Source organism: Lagopus leucura, unplaced genomic scaffold (genome assembly GCF_019238085.1).
Source record: "Lagopus leucura isolate 7727_CA_CO unplaced genomic scaffold, USGS_WTPT01 Super-Scaffold_100016, whole genome shotgun sequence".
Taxonomy (NCBI): Eukaryota; Metazoa; Chordata; class Aves; order Galliformes; family Phasianidae; genus Lagopus; species Lagopus leucura.
Genome location: NW_024962270.1, coordinates 6,667,431 through 6,691,627, shown reverse-complemented (window position 1 = coordinate 6,691,627; position 24,197 = coordinate 6,667,431). Strand labels below are relative to the sequence as shown.

The following is a 24,197-nucleotide window of genomic DNA, read 5'->3' as shown; positions in this document are numbered from 1 at the left end:
GAGGGGAGCAGGCCGCGCGCGCTCGCGCCCCGCCGCCCGGCCCTGCCTGTGATTGGTGCAGGCCCGGCCCTGGCGGACCCGAATGCCAGGCCGCGGCGGCGGCGGCGGAGTCCTGCGGGCCGAGGCCTCCCCCCCTCCCGCCGCCCGACACCCGGGCGCAGCCCGCCGAGAGGCCGCCCGGCGCGGGGACCCGCACAGGTGAGCGGAGGCGGCGGGACCGGGGACGAAGGAGGCGGTCGGGCCGCGCCCGAGGCCTGCGGGCGGGTCCGAAGCGCCGGCCAGGCGGGGCGGCTCGTTGTGCCGCGGGGCCCGGGCCGGGCGGGCGGGCGGTGCCCGCGGGCCGCTTGGCCCTTTGCGGGCGGCCAGAAAATGGCGGAAAACAAAATGTCGGCCGGCGGGGCGGGGAAGGCGGCGGCTCGACGAGACAGGGGTTATCCCCGCCTCCCCGGCCCGCCGCCGCCGCGGGACGGGAGCCCTGAGGCGGCCCGGGGCGCGGCCGCCAGGCCGCCGCGTCGAGGGTAGCCCACGGACGGCTCCGGCCCCCGCGCTGCGGGCGGCGTCCCGCGGGGTCCTTTGTCTCGGCGCCTCCGCGCTCCCGCTCCGCCCTCGGCCGCCGCCGCGCAGCCCCGCTGCGGAGCGCGGGAACCGGGCGCTGCCCACCGCCTCTGCGGGCTCCCGGCGCCGCGTTCCCGACGCCCGGCGGCGCGCCCGGTGCGTGGGCACGCGCAGCGCTCCGCAGCCGCGCAGCCCCGGCCCTGCCCTGCCCTGCCCTGCCCTGTCCCGTCCCTCCCTCGGGCGGGAGCTGCCGGCGGGGATGCGCGTCTGTATCCCTAATCCGTGCGGCTTGGGGCGCGGATCGGGCGGCGGGACGGTCTTTCGCCGTCTTTGTCATTTAAATGTCTCCGTGGATCGGTGATCGCAGTAAAGGGCTTTAAAACGGATACGTTAGCTGTAACTCCCGGTCTTTTTGTGCACACGGTTCGCGCTGTGCTCCGTGTTGCTTTCTGAATTGGCGCCGTCTGTTCTGTTTCTGCCGTTCCATTTCTGTGGGTTGCTGCATTAAAATTTGAAAGGGAAAACGCGGTTGAAATATTTTCAGGGGAAGATAATTCTTTTCTGTTGATACTGAACTCGAATTTTAATAGGTGGAAGAATCTGAAAACATCTGGTTTGAATTTCTTAGCTACATCTGAGTTTGTTTCCTGTGTTATATTGGAACACTCCTGTAGCTGAGTTTCAGTTTAACCAAATGTCACGTGCAGCCCGAGAGGATCTGCAGCTCCTGGCCAAGTCCGATGCTGCATTTTACTTCATTATATGTAAACATGTCTTAAATATTAATGAGAAGAATTATACTATTTCAGAGGAGAAGCTAAGGCCGACCATCAGGTGTGCATTGTATGAAAATGCATCACAGGACATCAACACATGCACAAAGTGATGTTAAGTGTGGTAGTCCCCCAATGCCAAGCGTTAGGTTTGGTTTTACACACAGCGTTTGCATGTGTTTACACATTGCATGTGTTCCTGCATCCAGACAGAAAGGTCCTGGGTTCCCTTTTTGTTGTACAGTGTATTGCCTGGTCTTGACCAAGGTAGCATGCTGCAATTAAACCAATGAACGTGTTACTGAATGTTCTAAAGTGAAATTATTTTATTGCCTGAGGCTAATGAAGTACTTTGCAGCATTTTGTTCTGAATACCTAAAGGAGAGAAGGAAGAGGAAAAACTTGATGTCATGATAGGTTCATGGAGGAGAGATGTGTGTGAACACAGGGCTGTGACAGAGTCCAGAGTTGAGGCATTCTGGCTTATTTCTCAATGTCCTTTTTTAATATGTGATTGGAACATGCCTTCTGTAATTGTGTGGGTGTGAAATGCTGTGTACTACAGAAGGAAGCTGTGAAGAACCACAGTTCATCAATGTGCCGTGTTTCTGTGCTGCTTATAAGAATCGGATTTGTGTGGATGTGTAGTGTGTGAAATCAACTGTGTTACTGAGACCTGTGAGGAAAAATACCAATTATAGCAGAGCCATGAGCCTTATCTGTTAATTGTCCAAGCATTAGGGGCCTTCCTGCTGTCATTGCATTCTTTCTAAATCCAAAATTAGGCATAAGAAAATCTCTCATTTAATTGCTGATGCTGCTCTGCCCTTTGCCTGCACCAAGGGCTCATGAGAGTGTACTCACAGTGCTTGGATGCTAGTTGCATCAACCAGGGCACAGCTCTGCATGTTCCCTGCTGGCACATCTTTGTCCATCTTGGTTGTGAGTGCAGAATTTAAGATGTGTGCATGCCCAGGGGCTGCCATCCCAGAACTTGGATCACTTTCATATTCCTGTTACTAACTGGGAAAAATTATTCTTAGTGATGATTAGTTTTCTTTGCAGAGATTTAAATTAAAATCATAGTCTTACTGTGTACTGAATTTTTTGTGTAGTACATTATATGATATATTTGAGCCTCTAAACTGCGTAGTCTATAATTAAGTTGCTCATTAAGAAAGAACAAAACCCAGTATATTTCTCCTGTAGTTTCAGACTGGTAGTGACCTTGTTCCCTGAGGATAGTGACTGTGGTTGGGATATTGGAGAGTGCTGCATTAGTTCTGAAATCGCTCCATTGGATGCTCCATCTGATGAGCTGTTTATGGTCTGGAATGGTATCTTACCTTGTATCAGCATTTGTTAATGACCTGAAGAATTTCAGGTGCTGTGGCAGTGATTTAGGAATGGTTGAGCACTGGATTAAAGTTCTGAAGCTGCTCTATGGTTCTTACACCAATGAATGAATTGGAACTTGAAGCTAAAATTTTAAAACTGCATTGAAATGTGAATGTTTGAAGGATTGTGTTATTTAAGTTCTAGCCTGCTTTCTTCACTGGTGATGTTTGACTTTTGTGTTCATAGCATTTGTTGGTCTGTGGAAACAACTTACCCTGTTTAAGTACCTTCAGAAATGATCTGGGAGATTGTTGTAGAGTAAATTCTGTAGGAAGAAATACATTCATTTTTTTGCTTCTCTAAGAATCTGCATTGTAGATTTCAAGACAACTTGAGATAAATAGATTTTAACTATGCTGCAGGGAAAAAGTATTAAAGGGCAATGCTGACTCTGGGTGATAACAGTTCTTTGGTTCTTTTGTGTCCTCAGTTAAGTTGGAGCCTCCCTCGTTTGGAGCGATGACTGTTGATTGAAATCTCCATCTTTGCGGGCTGCTTGCTGCTTTCTCACCTGAGGATTTCAAGAGTGTAAAAGAATAACCTCTGGTCATTTCCTTCCTTGATAATGAAGTTACAGTAAGCATGGATTGCTTTTTCCACATCTTTATTTTGTCTGCTTAAGATTGGTTGTTACTGTTTTGTATTTCTTTGTGTTAGATAAATTGGGAAACAGAAGCCCCTGAGCATTAAGGAGCCAAAGTAGCAAAGCAGGTATGGAACACCAAAGCAAGGAAGCTTAAGATGTAACAGCAGGAATTTTACAACTGGTTGGTGGGTCTGCTCTATAAAAAGCTGCACAGGACTGTTTTTACACCAGAGGGACGTTGCAGATGGCTGTGTAGGACCAGCTTTCTCTTGGCTGCAGAAATGAGGTGGCACAGAAGGGATAGTGCTTGGAAGATCAGATTTCTAAAATAACGAGATAATTTTGTGAAAGTCGTCAACCAGTGTGGATGGAGCTGGGCTGGTGAATGGAGATGCTGGTGCAGAAGGCAGGTCAGCTCTGTTGTTTCTTCTGCAAAGTCCTGTGGCAGTGGAGATGCTGCACTGCCATTTCTTACACAGGGTTCCTGCTGCTGCACTGGGTAGCTTTGCACTGTGTGCGCATCTAACTGCACATGGCTGAAATCTTATGCTAGGTCTTGTGTTGGACTATTTTCTGATGATACAGGGGGGCTCACGCACAGCTGCTGAAAAGCTGCTTCAGCACTTCTGTTCTCGTAAATGTCGTGCACAGTGCAGCTTTTTTTCAAAACTTAACTGCCATTTAATCTGCTTAATGAAATCTACACATGAAAAAATTGACACATGTTTGAGATAGCTGATAGAAAATCGTGAAAGAATCTGAAAAACTGCTTCTCAGTGCACTGTGCTCCATGCAGCCGTCTTGGCCAGCCCTGATAATTTGTTGAAAGTGTATCCAGGGGCTGAGCACAGGTGGCTCCTTGTTCTTGGCTGCTGGTGCAGGTTGGTAGGGTAAGGCCTGGAGGTGGTCATCCTGCTCAGGTGACTTCTGATTGTTGCTTCTCCTCACTGTCACCTGTGGTTTATTTCCTGTAAAGATAATAGTCTTCATGGCAAATTTCTGCTTCTGGATAGTAGTTACATCTAATCAGGTTGTTGGTTCCTAATATGCGTTACATTGTTTTGTTAGGATGGCCTGATGCTACTGCCTATATTGCTTGTGAATGTGAGTGTTACTTATGGAGATGGCCCCATGACGCTGCAAAGCTTCACGTTCAGTTTGCAGTGGGGGAATTGAAGGTTGTGACATTTCTTGTATTTGCAGCTCCTAGAAGTAAAGTCAAAGTCGGTTCCTCTACTTCTTGGTTTAATTACACAGATTACGAACTGTTCTAGGCCAGGCAGTAACCAGAGATTTACATAGGAAAAGAACTATTAACGTGTTTGATTTCACTTGCGTGAATAATTCTTTTGAGTACTGCATGATTATTTACAGATGGTAACATTTATGGGATATTAGGTCACAAAGCATAAAGCTGTGGGGAGAAAGCAAAGTGAGTTGTATGAAGTGCTGCTTGTTTTTTAGTGAACTTGTGGATGGTTTTCTGTTAGTGTGACACATGAATCCAGTGAAGCTGACAAACACAATGGTGCTGTGGTTAACAAACTCTGATTTTGCTTTTGCAGTTATTTGTGAATGAATTTTGCTGAATATGGATCCGGGTGGTGGAAGTCTTGGATTGCAAACACAAGAATCCAAAATGCCTCACGCTATGATTATGCAGGACTTCGGTAAACATTTTATCTGTTAAACATTAATTAATAACATCAAGACTGTTCTTAGGTTTGCTGTATGTTTGCAAGTGATTTCAGGATGTGAAGTTGACTAGTACAACAGTGATGTTTGCATGGCTTTTTGGAGAAATTTCAAAATATTAGTAAATGTATAATGAGGCTTTGTATATGCTTTGGTCACTCAGCTAGAAATAATCACCTATCCCAAAAAATTGAGGTAACTTAAAAAGATAATAACAGCCATCTGTGGTTCAGAGTGCTGTGGGTGGGACAGATGTTGTAAGGAGTTCAGTGCTGCTGTAGTGTGTGCCTCTGCTTGAAATACCACTGGTCTGCTGTTACATCTGCATGCTGGTGCAGGTACAGCTGAGCTTTTGTTGGTTGCCTTGATGACTGTCTCCAGTTCTCACTTAGGAGGTGTAAATGAGGTGGAAAATGAAGTCTTTGTGTGTCAACAAGTAACTTTCTAGGTAGCAACAATTTACAGATGTAACTGAATCTGTGATTAATTAATGTCTTTCACAAAGTGCCAAAATAATCGCATTTGCAGCAGTGTTGAATAATTCCAGTATTTTTTTCACTCTTGTAAGTGAATGTTTTATTCATTAAGATTCAATCTGCTATTTCAGGATGCATTACAACAATTCACTTTTTTTTTTTTTTATAGAAAAGTAGCTTTCAAATATGACTGGCCTGCTTTCTACTTCTAGCTATTGATTGCAATGTGGCAAGTTGTTGGAAATTGTGCTATAAATATGGCTTATGATAGAATGCTTATTTTTATCAAGGCCTCTCCAGTCTTAAGTGTCAGAGTCCTTTTATTGTACCACCAAAGAATGTATTGTTAGCACATGGACTACTTTGAGCAGTCTTTTCTGGTGAGGTGCAAAGTATAGATTGTTGAAAAATAACAGATTTACATCTGTGTTTACCTCACTTACACAATTATTCTGTTCCTTGGATAAACTCTGCTAATGCAATAATTTTAACCTTTTTTTTTCCTCATTCCTAATTGTTTCATAGTGGCTGGAATGGCTGGCACTGCTCATATTGATGGAGATCATATTGTTGTGTCAGTCCCTGAAGCTGTCCTTGTTTCTGATGTTGTTACCGATGATGGAATAACTCTTGACCATGGCTTAGCAGCTGAAGTTGTGCAAGGACCAGACATCATCACTGAAACTGATGTTGTAACAGAGGGTGTCATTGTTCCTGATTCTGTTCTGGAAACTGATGTGGCTATTGAAGAAGCACTAGATACCAGTGATCATGTTCTGACTTCTGATCTAATAACAGAAGCTGTTAGAGTTCCTGACCAGGTGTTTGTGGCTGACCTTGTTACGGGTCCCGATGGACATTTGGAGCACGTGGTGCAAGACTCCGTGTCAGCAGCTGACTCACCTACGATGGTCTCAGAAGAAGTCCTTGTAACAAACTCAGATTCTGAAACAGTCGTTCAGGCAGCTGGTACTGTTCCTGGCTCTACAGTGACTATAAAAACAGAAGATGATGATGATGGCAAGAGTACATCGGAAGACTACTTAATGATATCTTGTAAGTTAAACAAAGGTAGACATGCACAGGAGATTACCTTAAGTAGAAGTGGTCTAGTGGAGAGAAATCACGTTACCTGGATCCTTGCTGCACTCTGTACTGGAGCTCTCCAGTTAATTCTTTTTAATTCTTCTTGTCTGGATTTGAGTTTGCATAGTGAAAATAATTATTAGTGATACAGCAAGAAAAATAATGATCTTCAAGCTGTTGAATCTGTAGGCTTCTGTTTCTGAAACTGATATTCCCCAAAATTAAGAAAAAACATATGGAAGTTAAAAATCACATACATGTTGAGTAGGAAACTTTTTTTTTTTTTTTTTTTAAACAGAGGTATAATACTGTATTATGCAGGTTCACAAAGAAATGACATGATGGGTTTGATGAGTAGAATCCAACAAAGAAGGCAGCTTTTTCAAGATACATTTTTTTTTTTTTTTTTTCTTTTCCTCTTGTCAACAAAACATTGTTTAGCTGCATTAAAAACAGTAACAGCCATTTTCTTGCATGTTGTGCTGTTGTGGACACAACTTGACATTAAGGAGTTGAGTACATTAACTGAGAAACTTTCTGTAAGTGGAAGGAGGCTGCCTACTTCAGTTTCCACATGGCATTCAGACCCTGTCCAAACTTTTGAGGAAGCTGTGTAGTTACAGTCTATGAGTTGAGCAAGAGCTACTAAAAGGGTTAGTGAATTTATACCTTAGGTATATTATGTTTCGTCAGTGGTTAAATCATACCTAAGATAGCAGTTTTTGCTCTTACACACAGATCAGGTAAAATATGATGGTTTTTGGGATTTTTGATTTCTCCAAATCAGGTATTGCAGCGTCAGCACATCAGAACAGATTTTATTTTGTCAGACCCAATGTGTTCTGGGTTTGTTAAAAAGAAGCCAAGTGCTGAAACGTCCATCTCTTCTCAGTAAGCTCCATTTAAAAATGTCTGGGTGTGGCAGATCAGCGATTGTGATGATTTAAATATTTCATTGCATGAAATAGAGCACTTTTCATAGTACTGCTGCACACTGTCCCTCTGCCGTTTATTTTTCATTCAGTATAAGGTTACCATCCTGTGATTTCTGTAATGTTACATGCCACTAATGGAAGTTGCAACTACTTTGGTAGGAGAGCCAAAAGAAATCCTCAGCCTAAAAGCAAGTTAAACCTGCAATATAAAACATCCCATGTGTTTGTAAATAAAGGAACGCCATTCATACAGTCAGTAGTTTCACTGAAAAAATTCCTCCTTTCTGACAGAGTACTTACGATGAGTTGTATTCTGTAACCGTGGTATTTCCAGCTGCACCTTTGTAATTGTAAGTAAAGTCATCTTTGGAATTCTTGTTAGATAGATCTGTGATTTGATTGTAACAGTCGCTGTCCTTAGACAAGAGCATCTCAGCCTTCAGTAGGTTACCTGGTGACCCCAGCTGTACATACCTAGTGTTGTCAGGTGTGCTCAAGACTGGTCGTGGCTTTTCCAGTGTTTCAAAGCCAGTCTGAGACCCAGATTTAAGCAAATCACTTCTGCCTGTCTGTATGACAGATATGTCTGAGTAATCGTGGTTGGAAGCGACATTATTAGTCTGGAATTTTGTTTGAAAGTAATCAGGTGCATATTAAGGCAGGGCTTTTGCCTCTGTGAAGTTTTGAGGCTGTGCTGTGCTCTGAGCCAGCCGGAACTGACAAAGGATGCACTGTTGATTTTTATTTTCTGTTATTTTTTCAGCAAAAGTGAATGAGTCCCATGCAGTTCATTGATTGCACGTTTTCTGTTTGTTTATTTTATGTTCTATAAATTGGCCATTAATTTGTTATGGTTCTGAAGACAATGTCTGTGTATAGTAGATAAATATATCAATTTAACAGGTTTAACAAGTTTAAAGACATTTTTACTTACATTTTTAATTTCAGATGTTCACTGAATATTGTAGAAAGTTAATTTATGGTGTGGTTTGTTTTAGGGTGTGTTCATAGGGTTGATTAAATTCTAAGTAAATTTTAACGTAGATCACTTCAAAATATTAAAGACTCATAATATTTTGTATCTGTATTTAGTGAAATTCAGAAGCTGAAAAGGGGGAACTATACACAGTGTGACAGTTGTACCCTTGGGGAATATTCCAGCTGTGGAGCACATTGTGGGGAACTTGTAAAATATTAGAAGTGTTTTTTAATATGTATATATGTTTTTATTTTAGAGCGTGTAGCTGAGCTGAGCATGAGTGTTAACTTAAAATTTCAGCTTATTCTTTTGCTGGGGATTTTGGCTTAAATACACTGACGGGTAGATTCTGGCACTGTCCCAGCACTGTTGAATTCAGCTTTTAAAATCAGCTTTGCAAGCATAAATGCTTGGTTTTGATGCAGTTAAGGGGTGTGCCACGGGAGATGCACAATACCCCTTTTCTAAATCTCTGGAATACCTGCTGAGAAAGTACTCGTTTCAAAGGAAATGAATACAGGATGAATGCACGTGGTGTGATCATGCCGTCTCTGTACTGAGATGTGAATATAATAAGCAGTGCATCCCATTTTGCCAGGGTGGGATTAGCACACGTGTAGCTTAAAGCATGCCCTTTTTTGTTTTTCAGGTTTGCGATATTCAGACCCACAGGGGATTGCCAGCTCCCGACCCGAGCGTTGGCCCTGCATGCACTATGTTGGTGACCTCATACCCACCAAAGAGCAACTCTGGAGCTGGCCTTTAGGGGTAAGGTACTGTCACCGCCGCCTCCTTTTTAGTGTATTACAGTACAGTGTTAAATAGCTTGCTGAACATTTTAGTACTCCTATACTGTGACCAATGGGATATAAAATAAGTATATCAGACATTGGAAGAATATGAAAAATTGTGAAACCACTGGACTTATCTTGCCCTTGTGTTATTCCTATGGGCTCCTATGGTGGGTGTGGTATCACCAGCATAGTGCATGCTGAGGCATCACGTGAACCTGGAGCTGGCAATCCACGGTGAATCTGGACATCACACACCTGAAAACAGCCAAGGTAAGTTTAATACTAGAAGTGTGCTGAGTTTTCCTTTAAACGTTGTTATTCAGGAGGATTCAGCATATATTTATAAAAGTTTTCGGTTGTGTTTTTTCAGTTAATTTTAAATGACAAGATAATAATATGTAGTGCTTCTGGTAGATGAGTCAGATGTGGAAAGCACTTTCATATTCTTCTGTTGACATAAAGGAAGCATTCCTGTTCCTAGGAACTATCACTGGGAAAAGGCATCAGTTCTTTTGACATTGGGATACCAGTGTGTAATTAAGTCCCATCACTTAGACCATAGAATATTTTCATAGCCTTTAAAGAAAAAAAAAAATCCCCGTGTTTTGGAACTTGACAAAGATTACATGTCCTGCTGTTGTTTTTTTTCCGATTTAAATCTGTTTTTGAATAATTGATTGAAACCACCAAGTTTAGTTTGCATAAGATGGCAATCTAAGGAGTATCAATTGTTCAGCCAGTGTCTTTTCTTGCAGGTACTTAAACTGCATTATCTTACAGTTGGTGGTCTGTGGCAGTAACAGCTCCTCAGCCCACTTGGTTCTTCTCAGGTTTTCTTATTTCACTTCACTTTCCCAGGAAAGTAATTTCAAAGGCCCTCTGCATGCAGACTTCCCTTTATTTCCATAACTTTAGCTGAAATTGTAGAGACTACAGATCTTGGTAAACACAGAGGATGGTCAATGGTGTGGGAGTCACTGCTGATTTTAAAAGTGCTGCTGTGAGTTTGTCCCTCTAAGCATGGCTTTTTATCCTTCTTTTTTTTTTTTTAAAGAACATTACAAATTTGAATTGGTGAAATACAGCACCAGCATGTAACCATGTGTACCATATTCATGTGTTTACACTAAATTTTTGGGTGAAAATCCTTAATCTGATTGAAAAAAAGTTAAAATTGAAAATTCCTTCTTTTAATCTTTATGTAATCTTTCTTGAGTTGCAATTGATGCCATGGTAAGGCTCTAATATGGTTTGCTTATTGTTATGCTGTTTCACCAGATACAGTCATCCAACTTCAGTTAAATAATTGGGGATATTTTCTGTGAGGGAAGGGTACCACATGTAACTGATGTCGTCTCAGTTCAGTAGGAAGTTGCTGTACTACTTCAGTACTGAAATGCCTGTTTCCTGTGTGAAACCAACATGTTATGATTATAAAACACATGAGTTTAGAAAAAGTTCATGTTGTTTGAATTATGGATTTGAAAATAACTTTACTGCTCCTTGCCAATGGTAAGATTACAGAGGCAGCAATTAGTGCAATTAGTGATTTTGAATACCCAGCCTTCAGCTTCTCTTTCTATGTTTTGGCAGTGTATCTAGTCATATAGCTGTTTGTACAATCACCCCTGCCTTTCTCTGTTAGTTGCCTCTGATCCTGATCCGTCATAGATTTGTGTACACAGTGGAAATGTTCCTTGTACTAAAATTAAATGTGTGTTTTGAAGGCTGTGGATAAGTTGTGGCTTTGTTGTTTGTGGCATCGATACTCTGACTGTTACATTGCCCTGTAAGGTAATGTGAGTGTAATGTACTGCATGTCAGATTTTAGCAGATAAGGGATTGGTGGTGGTGGTGGTAATTTTTGTAGAGTTTTAGAATGTTTTTAATTACAAAACAAAAATCTTTTTTTTCTGAGGGTAATTTTACATTATTTCCACTGATCCAAGTGGGATGCACTGGGGCATTTCAGTCAGTCTGTTACTTACAGACAGAAACAATTTAACAGTTCTTTTTTTTTTTTTTTTTTTTTTTAAATATATTCTCCTGTTTTTATCAAAATATAGAATAATATAAAATGTAATATTCAGAAGTTTTAAAATGAAATACTTATTTATGCTTACCTGCTTTACACCTAGTTGTGCTCTCATTAATTTCTGTACTCTTCTGATGCAGCTCAAAATTTCTGAAATAAAAATAAGGTTCCTGAATGTGCGGATGGAAAATGGTTTAACTGGGATAGGTTATTTTCCATGGAATCCTGTCTGTGAGTGGGAGGAGCTTAGTTTGGGATTGCTGTGTTGAATTCCAGCCCTGCTGCAGGAAAGGCATCTTGTTGTTTTTGTAATGGGTTCTGCACCATCTCACGTGACTGCCTTGAGTATTAAGAAAAGCCTAAACTAATTCCAGTGTACCTCAGCACACCGGGCTGTAGCCTGAAGTAGTTAAAAGCAGCTCTTCAGGAGCAGAAGTGGCAGCACAGAGAGCAGGAAGCTTAGAGGGGCATTGGGGAGCACTGCAGCATCCCAAGGTGAGCCTCAGAAACGTGGGGAAATCTCCACACCCCCATGGAGTATGCTCACAGTCGTAGTCATGAAGCGCTCTTTTCACAGAAGTGTTAAACTCAGCCCCCCCCCCCCCCCAGTGTTACACATGTTATATATGCAGTACATTGCGATGTCCATGAAATGTATGTATTTCAGGTTTTGTTTACATTTGGGGGGATTCATCCCTGGTCAGAGGATGTCTGTGGGTGTTACGTAGGCCTGTGCTGGCCATCTACAAAGGAGCTAATTTTGTCCACTGACAGTAGTGTGGTGGCAGTGTGTGTGTCAGAAAGGCGCTTGGGTCTCTGTCCTCCATGTTAGCAACTTGGGACATACATATGTGGAGATCTTTGTGCATGCTCTTCTTACCAAAACAGTGGTAAAAAGACAAAAACTTCTAATGGTTTTAATGTATTTTTTATTGAATATGTAGGCCGGAATACATCAAATAGCAATAGTAGCAAATGTGTACACATAAAGAAAGTCAACTTTAGATAATACTACTTGGATTTACTTTTGTCTCATCTTTCAATCAGCTGTATGCTATACAATGATCTTTATTAATTGGCATGTTTTCAAATGGTAAAATTTGATAAAATCGTGATTTCCTTTAGATAGAAAATTGAAAATTATTCATGTTTCTGTCACTGGAGTATACTCAGGAGATACCACTGTTGATTAGAGTGTCTACTACTAAATCTTAGTATTGTAGAGTATTGTAGAGTAGTAAAGCTTCTTGGAACTCTTGCACTGTAACAGGCAACCCTGGGCTAGCTTTTCACATTTTTATGGAGACTTGTTTGATTTCACCTACTGATACATTTTTGCTTCTGCAGTGTAATAGTTTCAGGCAAAACTACATACTTTGATGACCAAAGTTCCCTCATGTTCTTCACTTAGTAGTTCATGAAATGATTGCAGATTTGCAACAGAACGAGTATTGAGCTTCTGGAATTTCTTTTAAGTTCCTTAAGATGACTTATTTTGTAAAGGCCCTTAATGTATGCAAAACTTTACTATGTGTGGGGATAGTAGCGGAGAAAATCATGCTAACATGTGACAGTATGTTTGAGCCTCATTGTTGCTCTTTTATCTTTACAGTGGATGATGTTGGAGAAAAACTGGACCACATAGGAAGCACTCCCTTGAAAATCAGTACTGAAGTGACAAATGATGAAGTGGCTAAAGATGATGGGTTTGGTTCTGAAGTTATCAAAGTATACATATTTAAAGCTGAAGCTGAAGATGATGTTGAAATAGGTACCTCTTTAAATTCTGTGTTTTTTTCCAGTAGTATGGAGAAGTGTTTGCGGGTCTTTCTGTCTTGTAATTCACTGACTGGATTGTTCCTCAGAGTGAAATTGGAAGGAATTGCCCATATGCTGATAATACTCAATGTTTCAGGTCATTTTTTGACGAGCAATATTTATTTTCAGTGTTGGAATGTCGTTTATTACCAAACCCCAAATACAGAAGTGGCCGAACAGCTGCATTTTTTTTTTTCCATAGATACTTATTTTCTTTGATTTTGCATGATTGAATGCTGTGAGTAACAAGTATTCTTAATAGTACTATTACTGATAGCATTGGTCTCATTGTGTGTCAGTGCATTGCAGTCTGTTGTTACTTGGACAGATGTCCTGGCTGAGCCACTTTAGACGAAAGTTCTGAAAATAAGCTGTGGTAGTAAAATCCCCTGCATTTTTTGTGGTAAATATGGAAAAGTAAAAAATAGAATAATAAATACTGAAAATGACCAGTTGTTTTGGCACACATACGTACGTATTCCAAATGTAATCTGACAGTCAGTCCCAAAAGAAAGATTTGGCTTTAATTGCCTCTGTGGCACTGCTTATCATTTCTCATTAGTTTCCATTTTACTCCCACATTTTGTGTTGGATTCCTTGGTTGTAATTTCAGCCCTCATAAACCTAAGGACTATGGGGGTGTCTCTGTGTCTTCCCTCAAGTTCTTCATGGCACATGATGCCAATCAGAGCTTTGGGGAGCGTATAGAAATTAAAAGCGGAAAAATAAAGTGTTCTTTATTAACACTGAATCCAGCAAGTCCAGTTGAGTGAAACCTCTGTATCTGGGGACCAGAGTGCTACGTGTGATCCAGCTTGACTTTAGAAGCAATGCAGTGGTATTTGTTTGGTAGTTCATTTATGCTGATTGCAGTTTGTGGGTAGTATTATGGGAGCATAATGCGTATTGCTGCCTCTCATTCTAGCTGCGTGATGTTGAACCCTCCTACGCAGACTTACTGGGCTGATGTTTTGGATCAGTGTTAGTTTCATTGTTATACAGTGACCAAATTTCTAATTTTCTTAAAAGTTCCTCTTGTCATGCCTGGGATCTGACTTCTGTTGTCTGGTGATGGGGTTACCTCCTATGTTAATTCGACGTTTTGGAAACCATTGCTTTCAAAAGGATGAGTTTTATACAATAGCTTTGTTGTAAAACACTTCAGTCTGAAATTAGTGTTGAGATTGGCTTTGTTTACATGCACTTAAGGTGTTTGGCTTCTTTTTTTAAGGTGGGACAGAAATTGTCACAGAGAGTGATTTTCACAATGGACATTCGGTAGCTGGAGTAATTGAACAAGGAGGTGTTGGTAGAATGCAGCGAGAAAAAATGGTTTACATGGCTGTTAAGGACTCTTCTCAGGAAGATGAAGATATTAGTAAGCATAATATGAAACATTTCTGTTTCTTGTGCTGTTTTGTACAACAATATAAGCATCATTCTCAAGAACTTTTTAAACTTTTCTGAAGGATTCTTCAGCCTGAAGTAGTAACAAACTAAGTTCATCTTCCCTAAAAATAAAGAGCAGGTTATTATTATTTTAAAGTGATGTGGATAAGATGCACTTTTTCATATTGTATGCCATCATTGCATTATTTATGTTAAATTTAACATGTCCATAGATTAAGTTAATGAGGTTAGTTGAATTTCTCTCTTTTTTTTTTTTTTTTTTTTAACACCTCTGTTTTCCTATGTGAATTGCCATGTTTAATTCTCTTTCTGGCAAAGTGGCAAATAAATGTCATCATTTTAAAATCTGTAAATCTGTATACTTGAATTTGTATTTGCTTTTATTGATGTGTGTTTTCTCTCTTTAAGGAATGTCTGAATAAACAGTTACCCCCTAAGGGAAGGTGTGGCTCTAAATGCCAGAGGAAGAAAACTAATTTATAACTGGTATCAATAAGAGGGAAATCAAGTTAAATGCAGGAAAATTTAAAATGTACAGAATAAAATGTAAAATGTATTCTTCTCCTTTAACTCAGGCTGTGCTGAAATAGCAGATGAAGTTTACATGGAAGTTATTGTAGGTGAAGAAGAAGCTACATCACTTCCAGACACGCAGCTTGAAGAGACTGGTGTGAATAAAACTTTTGTTCCTGTTGCTTGGGCTGCTGCTTATGGTAGGAATCTCTATGCTCATTTTTTGAAAATCCCTTTCATTATTTTTTTCCCAGTCTGGTTTCCAGATTCTATGTACAAATGTCACAATTTTTCACTATTGAGTGGGGGTTTGGAGGCAGCTCCTTCAGCTCTTTTAGCAGTGCCAGTCAGTGAAACTAATAAAATGCTGTGAAAAATTCTTTTCCACGTAATTCACAACCTTTCACATGTGAAGTCCTTGGCTTTTTGCAATTCAGATAGGGGAAAAAAAAATCTCATTTCTGTAGTGCTTTTGGTTTTTTCCCTCAATGCCAGCCTGCCTAGCAGTTGTCATATTGTTGTAGTAGTTGGTTGTCCTGCATGCAATGAATGGATTGCTGCATGTTGAGTTTTATGAAATAAGAAGGAAAGCTGTTTGAAGAACTTTGGTACCCTTGTTCTTAATACCAGCTCAGCTGTACAGTGTGTGTACGTTTTTGATGATTGATGAAGTCATCTGTTAAGGATTTTACAAAAGCAAGAATAACCTTAAATATTTTATATTCACTAGGAGAAAGGGGAAATACCTTTAAAAAATAAAAGAGATGTGTAAATTCATCCCTGATCAGTTCCATTTATGTAACATATTTTAAACCTGCTAGTCCTTTAGATCATAAGTGAGAAAAACAAAATATGTCTTCTGCGGCCATGTTTCAAATTGTAGAAGTAACAGGATATGTTGCAAATTCTGAATATTCTGTTATTTCAGATTTATTCTTTTCTAGGATTTTGGCATGTTAAAATTATATTAAGTGTACAAGATCATCAATGCCTTTTACTTAAGTGAGCAAATTAGGTAGTTTAGATTTGGTGGCGTTCTGTTTCTGAGCACAGTAGCTGAGTGATGAAGTGGTTGTGAAGCACCAGGCTTTGGCATGTAGCAATAAACACTTTCAATTCAAAATGAGGAATAAACTGTTAGTATGACTTCTCCATCTCATAGGAGAGTGGAATGGCTGGTAGGGTGGAAGTCCTTTTATCTGCCAAGTTCTACTCCATAAGGACAAAGTACTTTGATCTCAGGAACAAATTGTGGATTTCAGGTCCCCTCTAATTTCTAGATGGACATCTGAGGTTTTTTTATAAGGTTAGAACTTTCCAGAAACAAGCTTATTACTAGTGAGAGGCAGGAAAGACAGTATGGTAAGCATGCAAGCACATCTTCAGTGAGTATTCAAGTACTGACAGAGATACGATCTTTATTTCCTGGTGCATGTAATTGCAAAATACTGAACTGATGTGAACTGCACAGCTCGTTTTGGACAGTATTAAGCTGTTACTTACTACTTAAGTTAGTTTTCTCTCATTCTTGGACTTTCAAAACCATCATCTTTAAAAAGGACTTAAATTTATAACGACTAAAATACCATTTTCTGCAGGAGATGACAGAAGACTACCCAGAAGATATGAAGATGGTCAAGCGGCAGGTAAGGGCACACAAATATGCTGTCTAGAGCTTTACAAGTAACTTAGTGTCTTTAAAGCAGCATACATCAATGTGTTGTGATTCTCCCCATCAGAGAATGTAACAAATTACTCATAAAGCATAAGCTGAAGAACTGAATAGTAATTTCTCTTCTATTTTGAAATGAAAACAATTCTGTAAGTGTTGTGGGCCTCAAATTGTATGGGGAAGTCATTAGTTGTGTATAGTTTGGTAGTCAGAGCAGAGATGATGCCGTTGGCTAGGAAGTAAAATCAAGTTAGATAGAGATGAGAAAGTAACTGGCACAACCTGTCAGAAATTAATATTCTGAGACTACAAGATAGCAAAAAATGTACTTGAAAATTATTAATTGTTTAAACAATTAAGTTCTTGAGTTTGGCCACCAAAGGCAATGCTTTGTACTGGCACTTTTTAAAAAACCTGTTCATTGCAGAGGAGTGGGTGATCTGTTTTGTTTTAAAGTAGACATTTTGCTGTGCAATTCCAGTCATCAGTCCCAAAGAAAATAATTGTTTAAGATTTTTTATGGTGTCTAATTTTTGTTTCTAGGGAATAACTTGGATACACGATTAGAAAACAAAAACGGTAATGCAACACAATACCTGCAGATTTGTGATAGCATTAGCACTAATAGAGTGCTAAAACAAAAAACCAAGAAAAGGAGGAGAGGAGAGGCCAGGCAATGGCAAACAGGTAAACACTGTATGGTTATGTGTGCTCTCATGGAGTGGCACTTACTCCTTTACTATTCTTCTTTTTTTTTCTTTTTTTCTTTTTTTTTCCAAACTGGTTCAGAATTAAAAATCTAAATGGTGATTTGCGGATTTCCTGTGTCCTTCCCCCTCCAATTCTGTGCATAGAAAATGTGGTAGGTTTTGCTATTGAAGTTAGCAACCTAGCACTGGTGTAATTCATTTGAATGTTGTGAGTGATTAGAAAGTAATTGTGGATGTACTCACTGTACATCTGATATCACTTTCTAAAACAAAACAATATATAAACTGTAGGTGCTGTGCATTGGTTATTTTTAAACTGCTGAACTCTTGCTGCAAGTGTAAGTGCATGAATCTGAACAACAGTTGGCTGATTTAAAACTTCTTAATCAGTAAATTTGTTTTCTTCATAACTTGTTTTTGTTTGTTTAAAAACAGCTGTTATAATAGGTCCTGATGGACAGCCCTTAACAGTTTACCCTTGTCATATATGTGGGAAAAAATTTAAATCCAGAGGATTCTTGAAAAGGCATATGAAGAATCATCCAGATCATATGATTAAGAAGAAATACCAGTGTACAGACTGCGACTTTACAACTAACAAAAAAGTAAGTTTCCACAATCATCTGGAAAGCCATAAACTTATAAATAAAGTTGATAAAACCCACGAGTTTACGGAATATACAAGAAGATACAGAGAAGCAAGCCCGTTGAGTTCTAATAAACTAATACTGAGGGACAAAGAGCCTAAACTGCACAAGTGCAAATACTGTGACTATGAAACTGCAGAGCAGGGGCTACTCAATAGACATCTACTTGCAGTTCACAGTAAGAACTTCCCTCACGTATGTGTGGAGTGTGGGAAAGGATTCCGTCATCCGTCAGAGCTGAAAAAGCATATGAGGACCCACACTGGGGAAAAGCCATACCAGTGTCAGCACTGTGTCTTCAGGTGTGCTGATCAGTCCAATCTGAAAACTCATATCAAAACCAAACATGGGAACGACTTGCCATTTAAATGTGAGCACTGTCCCCAGGCTTTTGCAGATGAAAAGGAGCTGCAGCAGCACACAGAATTGTTTCAAGGGCATAAGACTCATCAGTGTCCGCACTGTGACCATAAGAGCACCAACTCCAGTGACCTGAAGCGACACATTATTTCAGTTCATACGAAGGATTTTCCCCACAAATGCGAGGTATGTGAAAAAGGCTTCCATCGTCCATCAGAGCTCAAAAAGCATAGTGAAACCCATAAAGGTAAAAAGATACATCAGTGTAGACACTGTGACTTTAAAACGTCAGATCCTTTTATACTGAGCGGGCACATCCTCTCAGTTCACACCAAGGACCTGCCTTTTAAGTGCAAAAGATGTAAAAGAGGATTTAGGCAGCAAACTGAACTTAAGAAGCACATGAAGACGCACAGTGGAAGAAAAGTTTATCAATGCCAGTATTGCGAATATAGCACTACGGATGCATCAGGCTTTAAACGACACGTAATATCAATACACACAAAAGACTATCCACATAGGTGTGAGTATTGCAAAAAGGGATTCCGTAGACCATCAGAAAAAAATCAGCATATAATGAGGCACCACAGAGAGGCCATAATGTAATATATGATGTCAAGAAGGAAGCAATTTAGAAACTGTGTTATGATAATTGGGGAAAAAAAAATCTCATGAACTGTTTCTCCTGGTTTCAAAGCTCGATATTAAATCATAACTTTACATTCTTTGTATTAAAAGTCTTAAAGTATTAGGGTTGACAGGGGATCTCATAGCCCTATGATTGTTGCTTATCAGAACCTGAAGAGCACTATAGAATGCAGAAAGATGGATGAATGTCTTAAATTTGCAGAAAGATGAATGAATGTCTTCAAGTAATAGTATTACGCGTTGTTAAGCTATGGAAGACAAAAAGAAGATGATTGTGTTACCCGTTTTGTCAGTGAGAGCGTTTGTCTCCATACTAAAACAGTTCAGATACGTGACGGGATTCTTCACAGCTGGTTTGCTGAGGCAGCTGGGCCTGGCTTCTTGTGTGGTTCTGAGAGAAGAGTATTCGTCAGTCACTTGGTCATAACGTTTGAAATCGTGCCTGGAAATTATATTCTAGAATTGGTCAGAGTTAGGGGGGGTTGTCCTGCTTTCAACAAATACAACATTTCATTGGGAAACTTTTTGGTTTCCTCTATTAGTTAGGACCAACAAGAAATTTGTAATGATTTTCAAAGCTGCTAACCTATTTTATTGCAGGATACAATGATAAAAACACAGCGTTGTGATCTCAGAGGTGGTGTTTTGGTGCTAGGCTTAAAGACGTGTATGTACATAACTTCCCTTTTTTACCTGAAACTATGGCTGAATGTTGTTCAGTATGGCACATAAAATTAAGTTTGAATCTGATTCTATTTTTTAAGGATGAAATGGATGCAGCTGATAGTGTTGCTACTCAGCACTACTTTTTTTTTCTCACTACTTTAAGATCTCAAAGTACTATTAAAAAGAAAATTGAAAAAACCTGTAGTTTGTTTTTAATTAAAATTCAGAGCACTTAGAAGCTCTTTAGGGCAGTGTTCTTAGCAGGTATGGCAATTGCCCTACCTCCTAATATGAAATTTTCAATATAGACATAAAATTGCACCTTTTAATCAATTCTTAAAAGAAAGAAATCTATACCACGCTATAAACGTGCATTTTCAATCTGTAAGAAAGTATATATGCAGTATTTAGCCAGAGAAATATGCTGCCGCTAGAGTTTGGAGATGGATCTTCAGTTTACAGTGTATACATTTAAAATATGCATCCCTTTAAACAGTGCTTTGTGTTAGCATGCTGCAGATCAAATGGCGCTTAATATAACGAGCTGGTCTAGGGCTATTTAATGAACAACCTGTTCATAAGTGTTACGCATATAATGTGTATTTTTTACTCTTTTTAGTTGCTTCATGTTTGCACACAGCTGTTCACATGAGAAATTGTAACTTCATGCTATATTGTGGCTTTTTGTGTTTCAGATATGTTCATATTTTGTTTTTGCACCAGATGAGAATCAGTTCCTTGAGAAAATTTTTTTTTTATATTTCTAAACTTCAGGAAGTGAAATTTGGGAAATCTCTTAGAAAAATACGTGTTTTATGTGGCTGTAAAAAATGATGTACACGCTGTAAAATAAGATTGTCACTGTGTGGGATTATTATTTCTAAATGTGTTACTCATCGTAACGGGCGTACAATAAAATGCATCTCTTGCACTCCAAATATTTTGGAGTCTATTTCTCATTTATGGTGATTTAGGAAAGTCTCATTCGGTGTAATTTTGCCTTAATATTTTAGTTACGTTATTCCCTGGTTGATATGAAATGTAATAACATCTCAAGTAAGCAGGTTACCCAAGGTATGTTTGTGTACCACTGTTGAGGGGGAATATTGAGGGAATATTGAGGTTCCAGTTAAGCTGCTAAGGTGACAGGTAACGTACGTACTTCTGTTTCTAAATAATTATCACATGTGATAGTGCTGTACCTTTGAAATTCTTTCCTTCAAGTGAAGAGAACATAACATTTCAGTTTTTGGAAAAAGGCAGGTAGGTGCTGTCTTTTATTAGCTTTATAATAAGAGCAGCTGTCGAAATGCTAAAAATACTGCTTTCATTGCTTTCTTAATTTTCTTCTCTTCTTAGAATACTTGAATCATGGCATCAGTGGTAGATTGGAAACTAAGAAAATAATGCAGTGTTAAATGAACACTCCATCGAGGATTTCCAGCGTGCTGTTGGCCAGCCAACGCGTGGCTGTTGTGCGGGCAAACAAACTATGCAGACGGTGCTAATGGAATAGTCTGGTTTTTGTTTCTGATACTTTCTTCTTCTGTAGGTCCAGCAGACAGAGGAGGAGACAGTGACACTCACAAAATGTTAAAAATTAATCTTTTGTTTTGTTGACAATTTTAATACTTTATTCCTGAAAATTATATTGAATACGTAGACTGGAAGAGATCCTTCATAACAGGCTGAAGATGACTGTTCTGTGCTGGCTCATTTTTCCACCTCCAGGATGGACAGAATAACCAGATATGTGAGTACTTTTAACATCTTCAGCCAGCACTGTAACCAGATTCCGTTCTGCACTGCCTAAGGACCCACCAGGGTTGGTGTGGTACAGAACAGGCCATGAGGGTGGCAGAAAAAGGAGTACGGAGGAAGACTTTGAGCTTACAAGATTTCAGTTTAAAATTGCAGAGATGCGAGCAATTCTTTCCATGATAAATGGTTGTTTTGTGTAAGATGAGATAATACACACCAAAGTTGGATTTCTTATTTTCTAAGTCTCTAACTGAACGCCAGTTGTTATCTTACCTGTCATAGAATCATAGAATCACAAGGTTGGAAAGTACCTACAAGATCATCTAGTTCAACTGTCCTCCTATCACCAATACTACCACTAAGCTACTAAACCATATCATGCAGCACCTCATCCAGACACCATCTTTTAGTTCTGGATTTTTGTTTATGGTTTTCAAGGTTTTGGAAGTGACACCACATCTTCGAGTGATGGCCATGTTAAGTTGCTCTGATCTTTGTGAAGTTTGAAGAAAACAACAGTAGGCAGCTGTACTATGTTTTTCTCATGTATGGTTCCTTTCAGATTTCATCTGAGAAAACTCCCTTAACGATGCTTATTTATTCCAGTTATGGGATGTGCCAAAACTTCTCAGAATAAATGTTAGTTAAGAACCACTGGTGTCTACCATCCTAAAAAGCACAGTGCAGTGTGGGACATCAATTCTCTTACTCAGATTTTCTGTTGCATGTAGTTACTCCATGCCCTAAACTCTTACACACTGTAAAGTCCACTGAGTGCTGTTTTGTGTGGTTTGATTTTTTTTAATATATTTAATGATGGCAAGAACAATATGGTGGGTGCTGGATAAAGATTTTCTTCATTTTCAGCTTCATCATCATACAAAGTTCTGTAATGCTTTATTACAGAAGTTGAAATTGGCTTTGAGTGTTTCGCAACCTGAAGGTCTGCCTAGTGAGATTTCCTTCTGGTTAGGAAAAAAAAAGTTCTACCTTTTGAAATGTGGAAATCTGAGAGGAGCATGTTTTCCATGATATGAGGGAGGAAATAGTGGTTGGAAAAACTACAGCTGTAGTTGGTTGTTGTCAGCTGAGGAACAAATTTAGGAAGGGAAAGAGGAGCTGAAGAACAGGTGCAGCCTAGTAGTCTCTGTGACAGATAGATGGAGAACCTGAGCCGAGTTTAATGGAAGTGGTTCCGGGCAACCTTCTCCACTGGGAAGCAAGAAGATGAGTTACCTCTGCAGTTTGGCTGGCTTATTGCTTTAGCAGTTTGAACTTGTCTTTATATTCATTATTTCTTTTTTCTTTTGACAGTGGAACAGCAAAATGGACAGTGAGATGTAGCTAAGAAGAGACAGTGTGGAAATAAGAACTGTTGAAGGGAAAAATAGTAGTAAGTACTGGTATCCATGTTCTTAAATTTCACAGTGGTTTGAGGAAGTTCCTGTATTCTTCTCAGTGCAGTTAGCCAGTATATGTTTAACTTGGGATGGCTGTTACCAGAGGTGTCATGATTTTTAAAATGCATCCTGTGAAGTCACAGTAAAATTCTTCTGAGTGCATCCTCAGATCCCTGCTCCCTGCAGGCTGCACCTGCCCTGCCTTGCTCCCCTGAGCTTGGCAGCCCTGTGCCTTCTGTCAGGGCACACTGACCTGTGCTGTAAAGCTGTTTGCCCCCAGGAGCATGGCACTGAGGTGGCTCAGCTGTCCCTGACCATGTTTGGATTTCCCTTTGCCTGTTCCTGTGGCGTTGTACATGATGCACAAAACAGCTCACGTTTGCTTGAGCAAGCAACAAGTTTCACAAACATGCAGAAGGGTTGCTCTGAATGTCAGCTGTTCGTTGCATTTTTAATTTGAATGACAGAATTCATAAATGCCAGAAGCAGTTCAAAGTGACTCAGGACTTAATCATCATCCATTGTTTTTCTTCAGGTTTCAAGTGTCCACAATTAAAGGTGATGAAATGGAGAGAGTATCTGGAGGAACGCCAACAAAGTAATCTCAAGGTAAAGGTTGGATAAAGGTATGTTTGTTACCTTGCTGCAACATTCACAGCTTATGCTGACTCTTCAGACAGTGCTAAAGGGGTCAGGAACTTCTACAGTAGGACTGTATTTGGCTTTCATTTCACAGCTAGGGCAGAGAAACAGTTTGTATTACATAATTGTGTGGAAAGATCAGCAAGAGAAACTGAAAGAACTTTTTTCTCCTACTCTTCAGTTTAAGAGCAAGAAACTGCATAGTGTCAGATCTCTGGCCGTAAGGGTTCAGTTGATAAAACCATTAGTAGTTGACAAGGGCAGTACAGACTTTGTTGTAAATGCACAAATGCTGCATTTGATTTTCTGAATTTGCTCCAGAAAAAATGTAGCAATCTCATTGGACAAACGTGAAACTGAGGTGAAAAATTGTCAATGTTGTTGATAGTTTGAGTGATAACTGGCATTTACAGAGATGAGTAAGTGTGAAAAATGCATCCAACAGAAATAATGTTTGGTAAATCAATTTCAGTTCACTGGAAAGGATGCAACAGCAAATATCAGTTACTTTTATAATGAAACTACTAATTTTGCTTTATTAAATAACCCAATTTAAAAACAAAACCAACCCCACATGGTCATTATGGTTCATCTCGTCTCATTCTACTTTTCAACAAGTATCTGTTGCTTTGTGATAC

The 24,197-nt window shown here is 39.8% G+C and overlaps 1 protein-coding gene across 8 annotated transcripts in view; it reads left to right on the top strand.

The window, feature by feature from the left end:
- Positions 1-24,197, top strand: part of ZNF711 (zinc finger protein 711) — a 38,085-nt gene that overhangs the window by 3,889 nt on the left and 9,999 nt on the right. For 2 of the 8 annotated variants that reach the window (XM_042876360.1, XM_042876357.1), the window contains exons 1-11: positions 134-198; positions 3,157-3,302; positions 4,878-4,982; positions 6,009-6,539; positions 12,925-13,083; positions 14,362-14,508; positions 15,116-15,253; positions 16,652-16,699; positions 17,269-17,412; positions 17,871-22,910; positions 23,453-23,543. In XM_042876360.1, the coding sequence (XP_042732294.1) occupies positions 4,904-4,982; positions 6,009-6,539; positions 12,925-13,083; positions 14,362-14,508; positions 15,116-15,253; positions 16,652-16,699; positions 17,269-17,412; positions 17,871-19,048 (2,424 nt within the window). In that variant the 5' untranslated portion in view covers positions 134-198; positions 3,157-3,302; positions 4,878-4,903 and the 3' untranslated portion in view covers positions 19,049-22,910; positions 23,453-23,543. Of the gene's footprint in view, positions 1-133; positions 199-3,156; positions 3,303-4,877; positions 4,983-6,008; positions 6,540-7,815; positions 7,855-9,132; positions 9,257-9,463; positions 9,548-12,924; positions 13,084-14,361; positions 14,509-15,115; positions 15,254-16,651; positions 16,700-17,268; positions 17,413-17,870; positions 22,911-23,452; positions 23,544-24,197 lie in introns of those variants that run through there. The other 6 variants (XM_042876359.1, XM_042876363.1, XM_042876362.1 and 3 more) reach the window with 6 other exon arrangements.